The sequence below is a fragment of the Chamaea fasciata genome, unplaced genomic scaffold (genome assembly GCF_029207755.1).
Source record: "Chamaea fasciata isolate MVZ Bird 193981 ecotype frontalis unplaced genomic scaffold, bChaFas1.0.hap1 SCAF_14, whole genome shotgun sequence".
Taxonomy (NCBI): domain Eukaryota; kingdom Metazoa; phylum Chordata; class Aves; order Passeriformes; family Sylviidae; genus Chamaea; species Chamaea fasciata.
Window position 1 is genome coordinate 13167965 of NW_027094099.1, and position 23573 is coordinate 13191537.

Below are 23573 nucleotides of genomic sequence, written 5' to 3' on the forward strand. Positions count from 1 at the left end.
GAACGTGTACCTGGGCCCTTTCCCAGAGGTGGCTCATGTCAGAGCTGGGAGAGAAGCCACCAGAAGTGAAGGGCTACCTACGTGGAGTCCAGGCAGAGATAAGAAACAGACTGTTTATGTCTCCATTTTTTAAAATGATGTGGGACTGATCCTCCCTTTGTTTACTTGTATTTCACAGCAGTCCATGATTGAAATCAATATCTTCCATTGACTTTGATGGATTTGCACCGGATGAGGAGGGAGACTTGGGCTCTGTGCAGCCTGCCTATGTGTTATCTTCTCTCTCTATGGGACAAATCTATGAGAGAATGCCTTGCCAGCCCTCCAGTGGCAGGGCTTTTTGATCTGGTCCTGCCCAATGCACACGCTCTTCTCTGATCGGGTGCATTGGGTAACTCATCGAGATGTTTGGTTCCCATCCAGGCTGCAATTGACTGCCTGACATGAAGGGCTCTCTGCTTGGTACTTACATGTCGTGGTGACAAGATTTCCAGTGTAAGTTGTAAGCTTTGTTTATTTGATTTTAATTGTGGCTGAGCAGCGGAGCTGTGCAGCATTTATTCACAAGAGTTATTCCAGCAGTGTTGAGGAAGAAATGAATGAATCACATAGACTAAGTGAGAACTTTGCTACCTTTTCGTGGACAACTTATGTAGAAAGGAAAGAGACAACTCTTTGGCATAAATTAGTTGTTACAGCAAATGACTCAGCCACTGCTGAAAAATGTCATTGTTGTTATCATTTATAAAGCGCTGTTGATGCAAATGAGGCTTTAGAAGCTTATGAAAATCAAGACCATATCTACAAAGAGCCCAGGATCAGACCCAAATCAGGACACCCTAGAAACAGATCTAAAATAAGTCAGTTTTAAAACAAGGCTTGAACAGCAATAGGGGTGAAAAATAGAGGAGAAGAAAAAAGAGAAGAAATGCCATGATGTGAAAAAGCAAAGGGAGGGAGGAGCTGGTGATGAAGAGGTGCAGGAAAGGACCTACCTTTAGGGAAAACAGGGTCACATGTCGGGGGAGAAGAAAAATTTATTGAAAATTCATATTGGTCTTTTCTAGGTGAGAAGAGGAATCTTCCAATAAAGAGGGCAGCAAAAGTAAAAGGGGAAATGTCTATAATTTTGCTCTATTCCACCAGCAAGCTACATGTTGTTTGTGAATCAGTAGTTCAGGGTCAGGAAACCCACTAGAAATACAAGAAGACGGACTGCTTGCTATTCGGGAGTTTGAAAGAAGATATGAGGAATTAATTGAAATTAATTTAACAATTGAAATTGACCTGGTGTAAATGATCCAGTATTAGTAGTTTTTCAGTTTACTGTAACTTAAGTACTCTCACTGTTCATGGTTTACTCTGTTTGGAAATTGATTTCTCCATTTTCCTCCCACTGTAGTTATCTGTGTCCAAACACAATCATGTGCATCCAGGTTTCAAGAGTATTAGCAAACCATGGTTTTAAAGATGCTGGTTGTGATGGGAATTTGAAATGCAGAATTTGCACTGTCACTGAACCCATCTCTTCTTCATCTGATGCCCAGGACTGATTTAGAAATGAGACAGTAATTGGAAAATTAGATTCATGAAATGTTCTCATACAACTTCCTGACATCCGCTCATGTGATTGAAAAGTGGTGGTTATTCAAAACAAGGTGTTTTCATTGCACACAGTCTGTTACCAGCTCCATATGCTCTACCTGGAATTTGGAGGTTGAGCTGGGGTGTTTTTGCCTTGACCTTGCCATAAATTAGAGAGACACTGCAATATGAGAGTAAAAGATGGGAGAAGAATAATTGAATCAATGATGTAAGTGGAAAAGTTCTGATTTTTCCAGGCTCTATCACAAGGGCCAGTGCAGAAGTGACCCATCGGAAGATGGTAGATTAATGTATGAGAAAAGCAGAATTAATATTTTTCCCTCTTCTTCTTCTCTGGTACCCCATAGCTATGTTGGGTTCACAAGTTTAGCAAACTAGAAGATGTTTGTCTCGAGGAGAGGAAAAGACATGAGTAAGGACACATGGGAGCAAGTGATGAGGAGGAAGAACTCTCTGGTTTCAGAAAGCCACTTTTCTGATTAAATTCACTTTAAGCACAGATCAAGTCAGCTGTCCTGCAAGAGGTTCAGAGGTGGTTAGGTAAAGATCCCTTTGCAGATCCAAAGCTGCTATCCTTCTGCCTTGGCTCTTCTGGAGAAAAGGAAACTTCCTGCTTTGGAGGCCACGTGTAAAAGCGGGTCCCAGACTTACTGTTGTTAATGCTCTAACTTGTCCCGATGGTGCCATCATTGAGCTAAAGTTATGGGACATTTCCAACCTGCTGCAGGTCAGGTGTTTTCTGATGTGGTTAATGGGCTTTTCAGAACAACAGCGATGGCAAAAGTTTGAAACACCTTCTCTGTGTGTTAAATCTTGATGGGCAAGAAGGAAGGTGGGGAATCTGCCCAACTTTTCTTCTGTGTCATGAAGAAACATGATGATCCCAAAACAAGGACTGGAAGATGCTTCATTGTAAAGTGGAATAACTTCAGTGTCAGGCACTCACATCCTTCCTGTAGGTACAGCATGGCTTTGAATGAGTTTGCATCATGCTGTCAATTCTACTTATTTTCCTGTCAGGTCTTGCTGTGGCTTCTGCACAGGATCTTCTTATGAATTGTCTTGTTGTCTTGTTTTAATACGTTAATGGTACATGGGGAGGAAAAAAATAAAAAAGAGTGGTACTTAGGGAGAGGCAGTTTGCATACACCTTGTCTACAGGGCTGACTGCAACACAGCCGAGACAGATTAGCGCAGCACTGCCTGCCTAAAACAAATAAACACCAGCTGTTTATCAGACAGGGCTCGGCTTCCTCCAGGAGGAGGTAAACAGATTTATGCAGATGAAGCTCTGAGGTGCCCTTGCAGCACAGCATCTTTCATGGCTATTTGGCCTTCCTCATGAGTTACAGCCGGGACAGGCGAGTGCAGAGGTGTAAGGTGAGCACAATAATGCTGCTGGCCACACCGTGCCAGGGGGGCTTGTCACTGCTTTATGGTTAAAGCCTGTGTTTTATAGTGGGTGAGAATTAATCATAGTGCTGATCTTGCTGTGAAGGGAAGAATTTGGTCTAAACTTCACTGTTTTAGGCCTCTAGCGTGTGAAAAAGCAATTTGTTATAACTCACTTACTATTCCATTTGTGCCTAAAATACTATGAAGCAAAATTTATGGCTATTTGAGGTTGAGAGAAATTGTGATCAGCAAATGTACTTTTCTGATTCTACATTAAGATTGTCTGGTTGCTGTCAAACTACTTAACTTCATGACCTTTTTATTTTTATAACCACCCAAGTCAACTTCAAATCCAACAGTGCTACACAAGTCCACTACTGCAAAAGTATTGCTTCTCCCTCAATTTGACTCTGTCTGCCACAATACCACATTAAATTCTTCATATAAATTTTCCCTGAAGTTTTTCAAGTGACTCTTAACAACCAACTGTAAATTCTGGTCTTGAAGACAGATGGGATATTATTTTAATAATGTAGACATAATTACACAGTTTGGATGCCAGCTCTCAGAAATGTCTGATAATTTAAGATGTTGTTGGGAGGAAAAATTGGGAGCTGAAAGTTTTGGGCAAGACCCTGGAGAGTTTAGAAAGAGAGGTTTGCCTCAGTTCTCATGGTGTTACTCATCAGAAGTGTAAAAATTCTTAAATAGTTTTGCTGTTTTTTCTGAGACTGTTTCTTTTTTAACTTCATCTCATACCAAATGAGACAATTCGATTGCAATTGCTACATAGTTTTCAAAAATATCCTTGGGCTCCTCTTACTACAAGATCATTCCTCACAGCTTTCTTGATTGCTGCTATTCACGAGACCAAGAATGCAAATATGTGGTTTGTCAGTACAGTAAGACCAAGGTAATGCAGTGATGAGTGCTATAGAAATGCTTGCCAAGACAAAGAGGATAAACCCCTTTTCCTCTACTCTATTAAGTAAATTTGTGCCATTTGGGCTTTTCTTATATGAGGAGTTTCCTCACCCAAGTGCATCACTTTACATTCATTTCAACACATTACATCTCAGATTTCTCAAGGTACTCCTTAAACACTCAGCTAAACCAGGTGGAGGAGGCAAAGTCCACATGTGATTTGTTCTCCCTGGCTGCCACTGCAGGTTTAAAACCAAAGTAATTTTGGATGTGGCTACCAACCTGTGCCTTAATGTTACTAATATTATTAATATTGGTGAGAAACAGTTTTCAGCCTATTGAACAATTAAGAAAGGTCAGTGGGAATTCCCAGAGAGGTGTCTTTCATTACAAGGCCCATTGCTTGTGCAATCTCTCAGCATCCGTCTTCCCAAGCAAGCCAAGGGCTCAGAGGTGGCAGCTCCATAAACCTGCCTCTGAACTCCTAATTAAAAAGCTTAATTGCATGAAAGCCATTAGTATGCTTGTCTTCCATTGGCTTTTTGATATATTAAGTGGTACCTATGCCGTTGTTGGGCATGTGACCCCTCAGGTTGATACAGGTGCCTGCTCAGGTGCCTATGTGGCAGGAGCTGGTGGCAGATTGTGATGTGTCCCTGCAGCCAGTCTGAAAGTCAGAGTTAGTCACTTCCACCTCCTTCATCTGCAGTGCCCCAAGGGAAATGCACCTAATCTAAGGGACACGTATCTTTACAGCTCTTGTGGCACAAGGAGGAGATGGAAAAGTCTCAAAAGTGGTCCAGTTTATGAGCAAACAGATTCAGAGTTATGAACATCCCATGGTAGTGGAAAGAAGGCACTGTCCACATAATGCCTCTGCTTAAGGAGACCTGTCATACATCAGTTTTTGCTCACTGAGCACTGGAGAAGAGTGCACAGCTCTCCACTGGCCTTCACCATCAGGCTGAAGCTGGGAGTGGTCTGTGCTGCCACAGTTCTCAAGGGTGGTGGAAAGCTCCACTGAAGGACAGTTCATAGAGATGAAGTTTTGGGTGCTGTGCCTCCAGAAAATGCTGTGGTGGCTGTGCATGTCTAACTGCTTCTACAGTTCATTCCAAGAATTAAAAAAAGAGCCCTTTTTTTTTTTATTTCTGAGGAGTTCTAGGGATGCTGTGTTGCCAGCAAGGTGCTCAGAGGTTTGCTGTGCCTTAGTGTTGTCCTCAGAAGAGAGCAAGTTCTCCCAGAAACTCGTGGCATTTAATAATGACACAGTCAGTGGATATTCCATAGTCACTTCCCTGCCCCTGTAGGTGCCTGGTATCTGGGCAAATTTAATCCTTAGAAATGACCTGTCAGCTGAGCAAACCAATTTTCATTGTCCTCTGTACCTCTGGTCAATTAAAAGCTACTGCTCTGTGATTTTTCCTGAATCCTCGGCTGCTATTCTCTGTCAGTCCTCGCTGTCCTAAATGTCAGTGGAAAGGATCATTGAAACTAATGGGTTCAGTTCATCTGTTGTGCCAGTGATGGTATCCTGGGATGACCTTCTTTCTGAGGGAACAGTTGTGTAGTGGAAGGCTGCAGGGTCAGGGTCCTACTGCGGGGCAGTACTCAGCACTTCCAGCCAGCTCCTGCTAATGTCCTAAGGAGCATGGGGGTCACTGGTCCTCCTCCTCCCAGGAATGCTTTGACTTGCCAAGCTTCAGCCTCAAAAATCTGTCATGTTTGAGTTTAAACTAATCTCTGTTGAAATGCAAAACTCAACAGGACCTTCTAATCTCACCTGGCCTTTCATTGGAAGGATGTGACCTTTGCTACACCTCACAAGAGATGGATTATTTCCAGGATCATTCCAAAGAGATTCATGTCTTTATAGCAGAATTTGCCCCAAAGGTTCCTCTCCCTGAGGGCAAGCTTGCCATGAGAACTGATAAACCTCAAGTACTTTCCTGGCAGATGTTTTGCATGAGACTAACTCCATCACAGAGATGGCTGCGTTCAGTGGGTGGATAAAAAGATCCCTGTAGATATTTTAGCGAAGCAATTTCAGTTCCCTTGCAGCTTGCAAGAAAATTGAATTAGTTGTTTTCCATTCACTGAATTAACCCTGATTCATTCTTCCCCCAACCCTCTCCCTCTTCCTCCCCTCCCTCCAACAGATGTCCAGCATATTAAGAGGAGAGACATCGTTTTGAAGAGGGAGCTGGGAGAAGGTGCCTTTGGGAAGGTGTTCTTGGCCGAGTGTTACAACCTCAGCCCCACCAACGACAAAATGCTGGTGGCAGTGAAGGTAAATCCCAAGGGCGAGTGGCAGAGGGTAGGGCAGGGGCTGGCCAGTTAAGCGACACTGGATGAGCCTCTGTGGGAAAGGGAAGCAGGGGAGGGCTGGGGGCCAGGGGTGGGGATTTATCTGATGCCGGAGATTGTGGTAAATCCACTTAGTCACACACAAACTTTCAGTGTTTTGCTTCAAGGTTGTCTGTTCTCACCAGTGCCAAAGCCTCCCTTCCTGCTGACACGGCCAGGAGACAGACAGGGAGGAGAGGCTGGTCTGGAAGCCGGGAGCTCCTGTGCAGCTGCAGCAGCACAGCGTGGACCCAGCTCCCTCCAGCAAGCACTGCGGCCCTCCTGCTCCTTCTGGATTTGATCTTTTTGTGTAACATGCAGAAGCTGAAACATAAAAAGGCCTCAGCAAAAATGAGCAATGAAAGCTAAGCACGATGAGCCAATTTTCTGGGATCAATTTGCTGCAAGATGGGCAAAGCAACTCGGCTCAGCTCCACTCCGCTCCTGCTTGCCTAGCCACAGGTCGCTCCTGTTTTGGGTATTTTAAGCCAACACGAGTTCAGCTTGGCTTGTGCTGTGCTGCTTGCATCCTTGTGATATTCCTCGTGGGAGCTGTGCCCCATCAGTGTGGCTCTGGGCAGAGGAGAACTCTCAGTGCAGAACTGTGCACTCCTCTCAAGTGGCACCAGTTGGCTGAGACACAGTTTAATCCCTTGGATTTAACCAATGCTTCCTAACTCCTTGGAACAAGGTCTGCATTTGAACCGATGCTCTACAGGGAAAAAGGTTCCAGCACTCTCTCCAAAGTGCTGGAGGCATCCAATTACTTGTGACTTTTTCTAATCATTGGCAGCTCAAGCCTTTTTTTTTTTCTTTTTTTTTTCTTTTTTTTTTTTTTTTAGCTCAGATGTCCCCTTTTGCTGCAGCAGTGAAATGCAAGATTGCACCTTTCACCTCTGAGACTGAGGTTAAAGCTGAGGACATGAAGACATCCACATGACTAATTGTTTGATTATAGGGTTGGTACCTGCCTATCAGTGTCAGCCATCCCTCAGCAAGCCTGGCTCTTCAGAGTGTCATTTGCATGTAGGCAGAAACAGTATCCAAACTTGTTTCTGTTAATTGCTACTGTGAGCTTACATCTCCAGAGTGCCTTTCATCCTGCAAGATCATACAGCTCCAGCTCTGGAGCAGGGCCCTGGAATCTGGCTTCCTGCCAGCCCTGGGAGTGGCAGGGAAAAAAATCCCTCTAATTTGGGCCACATTATAAGTCTGAGGGAAAAAAAAAAAAAGGAAAGAAAATGACAGGAATAAAGGCTTTACATTTTAAGTTGAGATTTGGCTGCAATTCCTGAAGATCTCATGCCCCCAACTGAGGCTGAGAACTACCTCCCCAGTCACTACAGCTCAGGGCAGCAGCAGGACACACTGGTTAAGGGCAGCTGAGTCCACAGCCCAGAGCCTGCCTCTGCCCTGCTCTCAGGGACTCTCTCCCAGGGCCAAAGGAAGGGGCTGTGCTGCTTAAATGGACTCAGATTTTTAGCACATCTAAAGGTTGCAGCCCTGCAAACAAACTGAATTTTGATGTGAAGGCATGGACAAGCTTCCTGTTTTATTCAGCTTGCTTCTAAAAGCATCCTAAGAAATGCACAAACACTATATCCAGCAGAGTGTTAAGGTGACAAAGTCAAGTACTAGAAATGCTGCAGGGGCTGTGTTCAGGGCATGTCCCCTGGACACCTTATTTTTCATTTGTCTGTGGCTGCTCCATTGTGGGGATCACTCCTGTGCTGGAACCTCCCTAGATGTGAATGTACCCATTTTCACAGCCTCCCAGCAAGTTACTGGGGTTGTATCACCCCCTTTTGCAGAGGGTGGATGCAGAGGCAGGAAAACTGGGCTGAAGATGTCTGCTTTAGGTGAAGGATGGAGTCACCTACCTCTCTTTCCAGCCCCATGGACAGCAGGTACCTGACTCAGAGTGAGCCCTGCTGCAGCAATAAACACATGGTGCTTGTGGAGACCTGGCCCTGATGCTTCGTAAGAGGGGATTTTCCAGGTAATATTGAAACAACTGGCACTTCATGATGACAGCTGCAACCTGCAGATGCTTAGGGACTTGCCAGAATTTATGGAGGAATTGTGTGAGGAAGGCACAAAAATAATCCACCTCAAACCTTCCTAGGAGAGGCATTCAACTGATTTTACTGAGACATCCCTTCTCTTTCTTTGGTCCTGGCCTTCTTTCCCTGTTCTATCCCTTCCAGCTCCCCCATTTCTAAATGCTTGGCTCTGCAACCTTAGTAGTGGGGAGGGAGTTAATAACTTTTTTTTGGTGTATGATATCAACAAACTTACAGTCTTAACACCTTATAAAAATGCTTGTGTGTGAAGGAGACGAGACCTAAACTCACTGCAGCATGAAATATTATGTGCAGCCACAGGAAAAAGGGGGAGAAAAGAGTGATGGGGGATGGAACTATTTTCCTCCAGAAAAAATAGGGTGGCATCAACATTATGAAGATATTAAATGACTGAAAGTAATTGGGTGCCTGAGATAAGGATGGATGCTTTGCCATCTGCACCATGTAACTAACATTCATCTAAATATCTCTAGTCAAGCTATCCCAGAGGGCAAAGAATTAAAACAGATTTATGCCATGTGAATAGCAGTTTGGGGCAGAATCAGAGGAGGCAGTGTCCTAAGGCTTGGGGAAAAGCCTCACCAGCAGGTCTGCTTCAAGGGGAAAAGCACCTTCTCTGCAGGAGTCTCTAGAGGCAGCAGCACCATGGGCCAGCTTAGGTGCAGTAACAGAGTGCTGAGCCCTATCCTCCATGCACAGCTTTCTGATATTTAGCAGCCCTGTTTGCACATAAATTGCAACCTGCAGCTGCTCAGGCCACCTCTGCTGTCTGCCTGGGAAGATTCAAGGCACGGGGAAAGAGGGCAAGTTTATCTGTGTGTAGGTAAGGGGAGAGCTGCCCAGTGTCCCCCACCACTAAAGAGGAACTGGTGCACATGAGACCAACACAGAATAAGTGGAACAAGTTTCCTTTGAGTCCTTTTCAGCTCCTGTTAGGCTGCACAGCTAAAACCAGAATTGGTCCTAAACAGTCCTGGCATGTGGAGGAGGCAGAGAATGTGGTGCAGAACCAGCAACTCAAACCAGCCTCTTCATTTTCTTAAATGTTTGCAAGGACAGTGCTGATTCTTGTGGCCATTTCATCTTGTCAAATGATCTGGACTTAAACTTTTTCATCAAGTTCCCTCCCTTGATACCCTGAGATGACAACAAGCTGCTTTCAAACTAACTCTCCAATGCAACTGCACTATAATGCACAGACAAGCCAGAACCCAGCCCTGGAGAATCCTCTCTCATCATCAGCTACAGCCACAGCAACATCTTCATGACAACTCTGCAATGTCAGGCTGGTCCACACCACCTGAAGCCTACAAGCTGCCTTGCAATGGCAAAGTGGCATTCTGAAATTGAGGGAGATGAGATATTCTCAATAAGGATACTGATTTCAGCATCAGTCTGCCAGGGGAGCTGTTATAAACAGCAGGGTATAAAAACATGATTTTAAAAATTATGAGAAAAGACTTGACAGTGTCCTTCTTCAGAGGCAGTTTGAAAAATCCACACAATAACTGCACAGCCAGGCAAATCCATCTTCTGAATAAAGGCAGTGTAGTCAGCTATTTCAAAATAAAAGACAGATAGCAAGGACTGGCTGGCTCAGGAATTTAATAATAATGAGATATGAAGCCATTCACCCCTAGGTCACCAGTATAAATTCTGCCCAAGCTGGGAATAATTGGAAGCTATTACCCTCTGAGGCATTTTGCTGCTGCCTAGGCAATGAGTGGGGGAACCCACTGGGACAGAAACGACAGGAACAACACACTAACGTGGTTCCACCAGCTCTGGGCCAGTGGTTCCTTGTCACTGGAGGACACAAAAGACTCTAAATATTTCAGAAGGCAAAGAGGATAGAAAAAGAAGGCTTTATTGTCTAAATTCTTACTTCCTTTTATAAGGTGCTCCGATACAGACTTAACATGATTGGTGAATACAAATGACACGTCTCTAATCCCATTGGTTAAACTACAGAAACAGCAAAACACCACCTGGACAAATATTGTTTTGAGAAAGGATAGTTATTTGCCACGATTGTATTGAGAAGAAACTTTTTTGAGAAATTTTTCTTTGGGAAAAAAGTTAGCAGCTGCTAGCAGGCTGAAAATTTCTCAGGCCCACAGTTCCTCTCCATTTCTCATCAGCTCCTTGCAGATGCTGTGACCCCTTTGTTCTGGCTTTTCCTCCACTCTGTGCATGTCTGCATCCCTTATTGCAGGCTCTGAAGGACCCCACTTTGGCAGCCCGCAAGGATTTCCAGCGGGAGGCAGAGCTGCTCACCAACCTGCAGCATGAGCACATTGTCAAGTTCTACGGCGTGTGCGGCGACGGCGACCCGCTCATCATGGTCTTCGAGTACATGAAGCACGGTGACCTCAACAAATTCCTCAGGTGCGTGGGAATGAGGGCACGGGAGGTGCTGTGGGGCTGCCCCACAGCCTCAGTGAAACTTGTTCTGGCTCAGTGCTGCACCAATGGTGTCATTTTTCAGTGGGCTGAGTAGTGAGAGATTGTAAGAAATGGATTTGTAGAGAGAGCTATGAAAGATGCATTGTAGTAGGACCCACGAGGGGTCATTTTAGATGATTGGCTTTAAGGCATTTACAGCATTGTGTAGCAAAAGCTGATAGGCCAAGAGATGCTTATAGTGTATTTTAATTAAGAAATAGTTGGCTTCTGATTGTGATGGTGTGAATGATAACACCTGTATTGTCTTACCCTTCATATGAGACTAAAAATGAAATAAAAGTTTTTAAAACGCCTCTCAGTTACCCCATCTCTAAGTCAGAAAAGGGCATAATCCAACAAAAGATGGTTGTTCCAAGGGCAGCTTGGAGGAGATGATGGTATTCACCAGATTTAGGGCTTTAGCAGCTCTATCCCAACATTTTCTCTTTGGTAATCTCAGGAGCTGTGGAAACCAGGGTTTTCTTCTCCCACCTCAGCAAGTTTGAAGCTGCAGAAAGCCTGGCAGTGATCCTTCTCTGCCCTGTGGCGATGGAAGGACATGAAGCCACAGATGTCAGCTACCCTGCAAAGCCATGTCCTGCTGAAGCAGGAAGCACACTTGCCATCACTCCCTCAGCTATTGAGCTCCCGTTTCAACAGCACAAGAACCAAAATATTCCTTTGTGAAATTTGTTGGTGTCCTTGATCTGGTTTGTGTCCTGGGTGTTTACTGGTCACTGGGTCTCATTCCTGCATTCAGAAAAGACCTGAGAAATGTTGGACTCTCAGATAGTGCCTGTGGGGTCCATCCCTGATCCCTGGTCCCCAACCTGTGGCAGCAGGCTACTCATGAAGTCAGGCAAGGCCTGAAGAAATGCTGTAATTACCTTCTCTGTCTCTAGAGAGATGCAAATTTCCAGAGCCCCCAGTGCCCCCCATCATCATTCAACCGTTTCATCAGCCTGAGGCAGATCATTTCTGTGCTCTGTATCCACCAGCAGCAAGGGCCAGGGAGCACCTGTGGGAGGATGCTTATGGTGCTCTTCTGCCACAAAACAGAAATTCCACTCTGAAACCTACGTGCAAGTGGAGTGGTACTTACCTCTTGAAATAATTAGTAGTTTTATTTCCCAATATTTAGAAAATTGGACCCTTGATATTTTCCTGTTTTGACTGCTAAGTGTGAATATGATTGCAGGAGGAGCAAGAATCTTGTGCACGGCAGGTCTAGATCTGGGGTTGGAACACACACACTGACTATTTTTCTACCAACACAGTTTCTGACCAGGAAACACAAGTTTTTCCCTGAGGTTTTCAATTCTAAGCAATCACCCACACCAGAAGAATATAAGGAAGGATCCTAGAGATTTCTTCTTTCTGCCAAGTAGTGCCAACCTGCTCCAGCTTCTTTGGGGCATTCACAGGGCAGTGGGTGAGCTGGGAACATTCCTGCATTGATTTTTGTCCTCATTTTGGTATAGTTGTGGGTAGATTGAACAGGATTTTACAGCTCAGCCCCTGTCTCAGCTCTGGATAGATCTAAGACATCTCTGTCAAGGTATGACAAGTGAAGGCTGTTGTCTTTACAGAGCTCCTCAGACCCACATTCAAGGGGGAGCAGCCTTGGTTACCTGGGACCCTCTTTCGTGGTACCTGAAGGGCTCAGCAACCTCCCAGCAGCAGCCGATTGAACTCTGCCTCCAGCATGAAACCACGAGCTGGCTGAAAGGGTGTTTTAGCCTAGATTGGTGATGCAGTGTTAAGGACAGCGCCTCAGCCTTGTGACCGAAGGCAGGCAGTCTGAAAAAAGAGGGTGAGAGATACTGTTCTTCAAGTGCTTCACAAAGGAAAACTCAAAATTGACCTATCCTTTTTCCTGGCAGAACCAGCAACCTTGTTCCTGTAGAGGAGTCACGTATTACAGCTGAGGAACAACCTCTCTCACTGCTCTAGTTGACCTCCCAAAGAGTATAGTGAAAAAAAACTCAGACTCTCAGTGTCTCAGAAAGATGCCTTGTGCCCACTGCCAGTGCCTGATGGAATTGCTTCACTCAGCAGTGTGTTCCTGAGGCTAAAATCATGCTGGAGCCATGGACTCTCACTCCCATGTCCCAACTCTTTATTGGGACATGTCTGAGAAACTCATGCCTGGTGAAAATAATCTCCTGTCTCACTGGAAAAGAAAGCTTGTTGTATTATCTTTGGCCTTCATGAAGGAAAAGAAAGTTTTCCAGGTGTGTGGTCCTTGGGATTGCAGTTTCTCATCTTCCAGCTGTGTTTAGCTGCCAGCTTCTCCTTCCTGTGAAGCCTTGGAAAAAGCAGCTACGTGCTCCTTTCTCTGCATGCTGGAATGTAGTAGGCAGTAAAAAAACCCTTTGTGTCCCAAAGGAAAATGGCTTTGGGGACAAGGGAGCTTAGGCCCTTCAAAGAGGCACTCAAAATGCCTAAGGGATCATATGGAAAGAGAATTTGGGCTTTGTCAGGTAAGGTGTCTGCTGGTGGGGAATGGGGGCTGCAAGGGGGTCAGGAAGGGTTGATGATGTAGAGCTGCTTGGAATCCCTCAGCAAGTAGCAATTTTTATCGTGGAATAATTCACCCAGCCCACAGCAGGAGACAGTGACTCCCAGACACTGGGGGCCAGGGACACTGGGAGTCTGTAAGACATTCAGAGGGACTTTTCCTAGTTTAACTGCAGAAATTGGAAAAGCAGTAAAATGGAAAAGGTTCACTTTAGACCCAGTTTCCTAGAGAAATGCACAATAAATAAATTCCCCTCAGTGTTGTTAGACCTTTGCGTGCTTCCCAGAGAACAGAGAGTTTTAGTGGCCTGAAACATTAGCTGGTGTGGCAAGGGAACGCATGAGGATCAGCACACACCAGCTGGGTTAGTGGTGGCATGTGCTGGGATGGCTCCTGTTGCCTCCCAGAGCCACCATGCTGGTGATGCCACAACAGACCCTGCTGTCTGCACCAGGGCAGGCTGCAATGGTGGTGTCCTGCCTCAGAAAATACTGATAGAAAAGGTTTTGGCATGGAGAAATACAGGCATGGCTTTCCAGGGAGCATCCCTAGGAACGGTGTACATGGGAGTCTGCCCACAGGTTGGGTGGGGGGCAAGGCTGGGTGTTCCTGGCACAACCCCCCACTGCTTTGGGGTCTGCAGTCACCACATCTCTCTCTGCTCACTGAGGGTGTCCATCATTTCCCCCTTTTCCTTTGGTTGCTGGTTTTCCAGCCTTTGATTCCTGTCTGGGTCAGCAGCAGTTTTGAAGTAGGGACAACAGCACATTGCCATTATAGACCCACTCTGCAGTGTGTAGTAAGTTGTTGCCATTTGCTGTTAGCTCAGCCAGGCAATAGACTTTGTTAGAAAACTTGCATAGTTCTGGTGTTCACCTTCCTGTGAAGCAGAACCACAGCTGGACTGTCATGGGACAGAAAAAGAATTTCAGAAGAGGAAGCCAGAATGGGGATTTCTTCCCCCCAAAGCCTCCATCAATTCAGAATGGAGAAAAACTCCAACTGTTCTTTAACAGGGAATCCACCTAATGTTATGGCCTCTCTGTTTCAACTCCTTTCCCCAAGAAAAGACGGGCATACCCTTCTCATATTCTCTATAGCCTTCTTGACATAACTAAATGTACCAATATCCTATGTTCATCTCATAAATGCGCTAATTCTTCTTTCTTCTGGATTATAACCATTTGGGATGGAGAAAAGGAGAGAAGGGAGAGAAAGACGTACTACATAGGACACACCAAGCATCATCGCAATGGGAACAGTATGAAAGCCTCAGAGGATTTGCTGTGCTGTGTGTTAGTCACAAGGAGGAAGGTCACAGCAACATCTCTTGCATTTCCCTAAATATGATGGCTTTTGTTATTCCACCTTCACCACAGGGTGAGCTCTGCCAGGGAAGAAGCATCACAGAAGGAGCACAACAGAAAAGCTCAGCACACAGTGAAGACAAAAAAGGGACAGGACAGGAATAAGACTGACCTGAAGTCCTGCATTTACGACGCACTTGGTTCAACAAAATATTTCCTTTTGTTGCCCAGGGTGTTCTCTGCACCTTCTGACATTCAGGGCTAAACTTTGTACCTGTGCTCATGCTGCCACAGTTCACAGTACCTGTGTTACCTCTGGGACAGTTCAGGACATAAAAGGGGTTTACAGGGATGAAGCTGCTGATGTTCCTCTGAAACATTTTCTGTGATCTCTGGCTGTATTGGTATTGATCAGGGGTGGTTTGCTGGTGATATGGGGAAAAGAGATGAGGCTGTTTGGGATTGAGAGATTAGGTAGCAGAAACATGGCAACTTTGGAAGAAAAGGGGGTGATATCTCTGCCTTTGGGGCATTTTCAACAGTATAAGAATTAACTGGAGAAAATGTAAATATCTGAGGGCTCATTACTTTTGCAGAGGTCTTGCCAAAGTGTCCAGGCTGCCTCAAGCCAGTGGTCCCTCTGTCCTGGCAGTCTGTCTCCATCTGTGGCCATAAGAGGTTGTGTGCAGTACACAGGACAGGATAAGTATATATGGCACCCCCTCACCCAGCAGATGTTCCCTCAGCCTCCTGTTGTTTCTTAAGCTTTTCTCTCTTCCTTTCCCCTGAAGCTATCTGTCCTCAGAGTGTAGAGCTGGGGGCTGGTCCCCATCCAGCAAGAACAGTGCCTGTGTAGGATTCCTGCCTTCTGGTCACTCCTGAGACCCAACTCTGTGCTTTTTTTGCTTTTTCCTCCCTACAGGGCACACGGCCCAGATGCTATGATCCTCGTGGATGGGCAGCCTCGACAAGCCAAAGGGGAGCTAGGGCTATCCCAGATGCTCCACATCGCCAGCCAGATCGCCTCTGGAATGGTGTACCTTGCCTCCCAGCACTTTGTCCACAGAGACCTGGCCACCAGGAACTGCTTGGTTGGAGCCAACCTACTGGTGAAGATTGGAGACTTTGGGATGTCAAGAGATGTCTACAGCACTGATTACTACAGGGTAAGGCAGCTGCAGTGGCACTCTAATGCTCAGAGCAAAGGGAGATAGGAAATGTTACAGTAAATCAGTTTTTGGAGCCCTTGGGCTCACTTGCAGTTATTACCTCATTGAAACATGTGCACAGAAGTTGATGAAGCATCCCTAAACCACTGTCCTTAATCCTGTTCAGTCCTGGCCATGCTTGTAGTTCAGACACCCATGCAGATGCCTACACACATACTCTGTTATACCCCAGCACAGAGTCACATGCCTTTGGATGGCTCTGAAATCATTCCATCCTTACTGCCTATTTTTATTCCTTGTTTTTGAAGACATTGACAAATTAAAGGTAATCTAGAGAGATGACAAATATTACAGGCTGTGACCTCTGGTGTTAGATCAAAGAAACTTAATACAGGGACCTAGACAGAAGGCAATGGAAAGAGTGACTGATAAGTGCATAAAATATGGAAGAGGAAATAATAGTCAATTTAGGTTTGACCTCAGAGCATTTTTTTTTCCAGCAGGGTCATCATTTAAACAATGGAATAATTTGCCAGGGGTAGGTTGCTGAGAGCCTGTCATTAAAGAACTTCAGGAAGCAACTAGATAAAAACACATGGGTTTAGTGTAGAGGCTAATCCTGTACTCGTCTCTGGGGAGAGACTCAATGAGCCAGGAATGCCTTTCCAGCCTTTTCTCTTGTGATTTGTGCTCACACTGTTCCCTTGTCTTGCACACTCCCTCTGTACCTGTCTGCACTGTCCTGCCTGCCTGATGGCAGCATCCCTGGGGGAACAGAGTGTTTCCCTTCCCAGCTACAGGAGAAATGTGATGTGAGAAGTGTTTGGAGCACACTGGAGTAGGAGTGTGTTTCTGGACCATCCACCAGCAGAGAAGGGCTTCTCAGGCTAGGGAGCCATGGTTTCTAGCCTGATGCTTGCACTGGGGCTGATTTATTTCTGCTTACAACATGTATGTTTGGCTTTGAGGATGATTTATCCCAGCTACCCAGAAACTGGTGGCCTATTGTCTTGATCTGAGTCAGGAAGTTTTCATTATTTGATGGCTGCCCAGTGCAGTTACTGTGTTGGGGAAGAGGGAAAACGGGATCAGAATTGTGCTGAGACAAATCACCTCTCCTAGGCCAGAACACCGGATGGCCGCTGGGTTTAATTACCAGTGAGGGAACCAATCTTCACTGTGCAGCAGAAAAGCCCATGCTGGGAAAAGGTCTCAGTGCAGTTACTGGGCAGTGATGAGGAAAGAGAGGTGATGTGGTCCCATAACTGCTGAAACTTCAGGAAGGAATGAGTAGGAAATAGAAGGGCCCAAGGAGGATGAGAAGCAGCACATGTGACCACCCAAGTTCTAGCCTGCCTTCTTCCCTTCAGCCCTGTTAATCCTGCCCCAATCACAGGCAGTGTCACACTGCTGAAGACAATCCCAGCCCAGCTGGTGCTCCTGCAGCACCAAGAGCTCTCTGTGCAAGGGGAGGAATTGCTCCACGCAGCTGGGAGGGCTCAGATGATCTCCACAGGCCAGTTTATTGTCATGGGATTTTTTTGTCTTCTCTGTGGTGGTGTCCTGTAGCCCTCATCCTGTCTGTGCAAAGTGCTTTGTTGAGGACTGCTCCGTGCTGTCTCACGCAGTGTTGTAAGGCTCTGTAGTGGACTTTTCTCTGCATACACAAATTGCCACTTATCACTAAAGTAGTAAGAAGTTATCACCTACTTACCAGAGCAAGAGCTGAGTTTCAGACCATCACAGCCTTTTGTTCTTAGCTGACTTTCCTTTCTTTGTTTTCACTTATTTTCAGCATGTTTAAAACTTTTGAAGTTAATTCGTGGAGGCCTTATCTTTGTTAAAGTGCAAAGAAGGTTTCTGGGAAGATAAGGTTCCAATTGCCCATATTTATACTGGTGGCATGAGGGGCAGAGGGTTTACATCACTTGCCCGAGGCCAAAGCAGGAATTGGTGACAGAGCTGGGAAAGCCTCCCCAGGCCAGCAAAGAGCAGAATTCTGGGGGCCAGGTGTCCTTCACCCCTCCTCCAGCCATAGTCCAACCACACTCCTCCCAGAGCATGAGCAAAGAAGTTCAATTGGCAGAACCGAAGGGCTCCTTGGTCTCAGCTATGAAAGTTGGAGATTTGGCTGAAGAGTTGAACTTTCAAAGTCTTCATTGCTGTCTCTGGTCACATCTATGATCTGCCTGGTGAAGTTTCCCACTCTGTTTCCCAGTGTTTGTGCATGGCAGCTTTCCCCTTTAGACAGCCTGCCATTGCCAGCAGTGAGACCTGGAGAAAAGTTCTGCTCCAGCTGGTTCTAGAAAATATTGCTTGGTGTGTCCAAGCTGCAGCCCTGGGAGAAGCTGTAATTTGTCATCTTCTGGAAATATGGAGAAATCCCACCCCAAGCTGACACAAAGTGACAGGACTGGAGCTCTCTGCAAGCAGACTGGCTTCAGTCTGCTGGGTCTCTGTGTTTGCTCCTGCCCAGGCCCCGCAAGCCTGGATAACTGGGTATGCGGATATATTACCGTGTTCCAGGCTGAGGATTAATTCCTAGCCATTTCCTTTCTTTCCCATTTTTTAATCTTTTAAGACAAAGAAAATACACCATCTGGCTCCTGCATTTGTGGGATGCAAAATTGCTTTAACAAAGGTGAACTGCTTAATTTTCTGTTACACATTTGGATACAGAAAACAAACATTTGCGTAACAAAAACAGCAGAGAGCCTTGTTCCCCCTCTCTGCAAGCTCCCCATGCTGTGCCTGAAAACAGATGCATCCTTTTCCTCCTGCATCACAGAGGGATCCCGTCAGCTGTTGCCTTTTAACCTCCTTTCCAGATGCCAGGATGGACAGAAAATGATTGTGGAGGTGGGAGTGCTGGGGAGAAGTGGAGCAGCATCTGAGTGGAAAGCGGAGGGAAGTGGAGGAACTGGGGAGACAGGGAGAAGGAGCCCAGCCTCTGTGTGGAGAGGGAAGGCAGGGTTGCTGAAGAAGCTTTTCTGCGCTGTGTTGTGTAACGTGCTGTGTAATCTTTGGTGTGGGTCTCTGTGGGAAGGCGGGACGGAATATATCCATGCTGGAGAGGAAAGGTTTGGGCGGATTTCATTTGCCTTGTTGTTTTCTCTAAAAAACCCGTGTGAGTAGGCGATTTTTTTTAGGTATGACTCAGGACTGTGACAGCAGGTGGTGGGACGCTGCAGGTCAGGGACGTTGTGCCTCAGCCAAGCTGAGGGTGGCATGGAGACTGCAGCAAGTGAGGCACAGGGTGCCTGCCCAGTGCTGTCCTGGAAGATGTCACGGTGGCTGTGCGGCAGTGCCAGAGCTGGGAGCATCACCAGGGCTGAGATCAGAATCCCGAGCTGTTCTTTCACTCTGCACACTGGGGTTTGGTTGCTCCAAGAGCCCTTCCTGTGGCTCTGGACCCACCCAAGCTCCAGTATTGCCCAGATGATTTTCCATTTTTCCTCCAAAATGTGTAATTCAGTTCCAAAACAAACTCATGTGGCAGCTGTCCAGGGAAAGGGCAGTATTTCTTCATCTTTAGATGAGAAGTCAGTCTTAAATTGTAGTCAAGACTCCTTGAGGTGATGTCCTGGCATGGGTGGGACATCAGCAGTGAATACACATGCCAAATAGAGTAAGGATTTATGTAGACATTGAACCTCTTGAAGACATCCCTCTGTCCATATATCCTCTGTCCTGCTCTTCTGACATCCTGCTCCAAATCCTGGGCTAGGCTTACAACCTTTTAGGGATTTAGCTCCATCCTTTCAGAGGTCAGTCCTGAGTGTTCTCCTGGTCATTTCAACGTGCAGAGCACACCTGCTTGTCAAAAAAAAAAAAAAAAAAAAAAAAGAGCGCAGGATTTGAAAAGGGCTCTGGAAATGTTTCTTTTTTTTTTTTATTTATTTTTTATTTTTTAATTTTTTTTATTTCTAGCAATACAGAGATATACATAATGACAAAAATGCTTCCTGTTTCTGTGTCCTCACCACTCTGGAGCACTTTTTGGATTTGGGAGAAACAAGGTTTGCAGGAAGAAGTAATATCTTTTAATAGAACACACGGTATTGTTGGAAGGGGGAGAAAGAATGAATTTTAGGTGCACAAACCCTTTCTGGGTTCTTCTTTTTTATTGTTATTTTCTGTTGTATCAGTTGGTTTAATAAAAGATTAATATCTCTTCCCATGAACCTTGGCTCTTACACCCTTAGACCATCAGAACCAAAACATTTCTGCTATGACTTTGGCCTTAGGTCAGTGTTTCTTAAAAAGTCTGGAATCTCTCCTCCTCTGAAGCATGAAGGTTTACTGTGTAAACATTTTTTCTTCTCTTTCTTTAAAATGGCCAGCAAAAGCCCCATATTCTTGATAATTTTCAGTACCCATTTAAGGTTGCTTTCTGATGACCATCTCCCATCTAGGGCATCTCTTACTTTTTTCTCTTTTCCTCTACCATTCAAGATTGGCTTCTTTCTCATGGATAGAGCCATTTATTTTTCCAGTGAAGTTTGGGTGTGTGCAATAGATCACTGAGATTTAGCAGCTGCCTGGGTCGTGCTCCTTTGGAGGCTCATCCAGCATGCAAGATAAGACTAACAGACAAGCCTTGCAATGAAACTGGATTTAGTCTGACCCACAGTCTCCTCGATGGAGGGCTCCAAAATAATCACACCATCACTGCTGCTCTGTTCCCACCAGCTCTGAACTCTCTGCAGAGAGTCAGCTCTACTCTCCCAGCTGCCTTTTTGTGCAGACTTGACGGAGCCCCTTAGATCTCATCAGCTGCACAATACCCACTGTCAGCCCCCTGGTGCTCTCTTTGTGGTTTTGCTATGCAGCTCATGCAGTGTGTGTGCAGCATGAGAGGTGGATCCCAGCACAGGAGAACTTCTGCCCAGCCCTGCCAGCACCAGGATGGAGCCCTGTGGTGAGTGTGCTGGGGCTCTGAACCATCACCTGCTAAGGGAAATGCCAACAGGCACAGGGGAGGAAAACTCCCTCTGAATTTCTAGCTGGGATGTGGTACTGCCTCACTTTGGGAGGGAAAACAAGCTGCCACTCTCAGGTTTTCTGGTAGACCCAGTGTACCCTGGCTGTAAGTCAACTCTGGACAGACAATGAGCCAGGCTGTGCCCCCAGACAGTGTCCTCAGGCTCAGTTCAGCGCTGATGGGTTCATGCTGGCCATGCTGGCTGTTGTGGGGGATCTCTTGTAGAAGGTACAATGTGTGTGTCACGTTCAGCTTCCATTCCCAGCACCTCAGTGCTGTGTAGATGCATCTGTGCAAAGACTTTTCCTCTTCTAGCCCTTCTCTGAGGTGGAAAATGTGATGTGCTGCTTTCTCTCCATCTTCTCTTCTCAGGTTTTGGGAGGGTTTCACATCTATAAATGTATGTTCTATTAGGAAGAGGACTTAGAAGCGAGTAGTGTTTTAATTTTCTCCTTCTTAGCTTGGATTCTGGAAAGGTATCTTGTTTTGTCAGAGCTAAAAGAGCAGGGGCAAAAAAGTCTCACAGTGACCTGGAGATGTGGATGTGCCAGTCAAGCAGAGCCACAGTTTTCCTATGTGCAAGAGCCTGTGTTTGAAAGTATTACATGCCCTTCTCAATATCTGTTTACCCCAGGTATCCCACCACCCCAGCCCCACATTTGCTATTTCTGTCCTTGCTCTTATTGCCATCATTTCCCCTAGGTGACATCTGTGTGCCTCTTTAGGTGTGGATGGGTCATGCCATGGTGCCTCACAACTGCTCTGACTGAGGTTTTGTGGGCAGAGGAACCAGATTCCTCCCAGGCTGCAGTAGGGTTGGAAAGAGGGGAGGTGAGGGAATGGCTCAATGTGGGTGTGTGGGTGAAGTGTCTCTGTGCCTGTCCTGGTGTGCTCTGCGTGCAGGAAAAGTCACTGTGATATTGAATGTGCTGGTCTTTGATATCTCTGTGGCTCCTATAAAAACCTCTGCAAATTGAATTTGTGGCACAGCTCCTTATCTCCTGAAAGGAAGAGGTAACAGCATCATCTTGTGTTTTAGCCAGACACTTTGCCTCAACACTTCCCCGTTTCTACACTGAGGGAAAAACAAATGTTGAGTCTTTTTTTTTTTTTTCTCTCCTGTTCGAAACCTTAAGAGCCCTTCACACAAAGCAGCTCAAGTGCAGAAGAATTAATTGGGGAAATTAGGTTGTGCTGTATTCCTGGCATTTACTCAGAAACGGTAATTGCCCTAATTCTCCACCCTGTCAAGACCTGCATCCGCACCCTGTTTTCTCCCTCCCCTTTTTCTCAATGTCTACCTGTTGTTCTCCTGCTTGAGTTGCTGTTTTCATGCTGTTGCCATTTATTTCATTCCAGTAATGAGAGGGATGTGGCAGGTGAAGAGCTCTCACAATCTGGTGACATCTTCTTTGAAGCACAGGCACAAAAGAGCGGTTTGTTTTTGGGAAATAAAAACTCCCTGTTCTGGTACTTGACCTCCACGCTCACCTCTTCTCCTGCTCGGGGTATGTTGCTGCTGTCATTGCAAGTCATTTGGCTCAGAATTTTAGTTTAATACAGTCTCAATATTCACCTAAACACTGACCTCCAGCTGAATCCATGTGTTCCCCCAAACCCTCCACATACCTACCGAGAGCTTATCAAGCTTAGGGTCTTTCAATCAAAGCTCAGCCCCTATTCCCAGGCATTTGAATTGAGGCTTTTGATTTCTCCCAAATATCAGGCTGAGGTCCAGAGGGCTGGGAGTTCAAAGCCTTTCATTTTAGCTTCCTGATGGTTTTTAACCTTCCATTTGCAGAGGCCAAAGATGTACCCAAACAGGGAGGAATTGTTTGTTGTTCAGTGTTTCCTGACCTAAAACACCAGAGGATGTATGTGACAAGTTTGGATTCAACTGAGATGATTCTTCCAGTCCTTGTCCATGCTGACTGGACTTCGACTGCTCTTAAAAGCTGTCCAGGCTGATCTCTGCTTTCCTGGGATCTGGAGAGAATCCTGGGAATAACCAATCAAATTCTGGAGCCATCACTGGGGTAGTGACACCATACCCAGAAGTTAGACTCACTTCAGTTCAGAAAGCTGGGGTTGTTTCTCAATGCAGACAAACTACCCAAGCCTGTCACCTCTGCTGTAAAAACCTGAAACAGCAAATTTCCTGCAGGGAAGTTCAGGAACCCTTTCCTTCAAAGCAATTCCCTTTGCATAAAACTTTACTGTGGAGGGCAGGACTCTTTTCTATTTTCAGTGCTCCCTGGCTGCAGCCAACAGATCTAGAGAGGCAAGAGAAGCAACTTGTTATCTCCATCCATACTTGAGTAGTTTTTCCCCTCCCCTGATTGTGAAACTGTTTTTCTTTCCCCTGTTTTAATTTGTTTTGTCCAAGTGTGGTTCCCAACACCTGCTAGAGGCTGCCTGCATGCAGTGTGCTCGCTTCCTCCTGCTGTCTCCACTTGGAACATCTCATTATCCTGAAAGCTGTGACAGACAGGGAAAAGAGCTCCATGCCTCATTTTGAGCAAGATAGACTCTCCCATGGTGGAGATCATCCAAAACGTGTTTCACTGTGGTTTCACCCAAAACAAGGGAGGTTTTTGCACACAGTAGATCAGAGGCACTGATGGTTCTGGGTTTTACCAAGGTGGGTAAAAATTTAAACTGCATTTAAATTTAAACTGATTTAAACTGCAGATAGAGCAGGAGAAGGTAGAGAACCTTATGCCAGCATATTATTTTAGCTTCATTATTCCAACAGAGGTGGACCAGAAGGAGTGTGGGTCATGAACTGTTCAT

General features: G+C 45.8%; 1 protein-coding gene across 2 annotated transcripts in view; it reads left to right on the forward strand.

The window, feature by feature from the left end:
- The window catches only part of NTRK3 (neurotrophic receptor tyrosine kinase 3), a 206906-nt gene that overhangs the window by 158986 nt on the left and 24347 nt on the right, over nucleotides 1-23573 (forward strand). For both annotated transcript variants that reach the window (XM_066196725.1, XM_066196726.1), the window contains exons 13-15: nucleotides 6084-6214; nucleotides 10570-10742; nucleotides 15550-15793. In XM_066196725.1, coding sequence (XP_066052822.1) covers nucleotides 6084-6214; nucleotides 10570-10742; nucleotides 15550-15793 — 548 coding nt within the window. The remainder of the gene's footprint in view (nucleotides 1-6083; nucleotides 6215-10569; nucleotides 10743-15549; nucleotides 15794-23573) is intronic.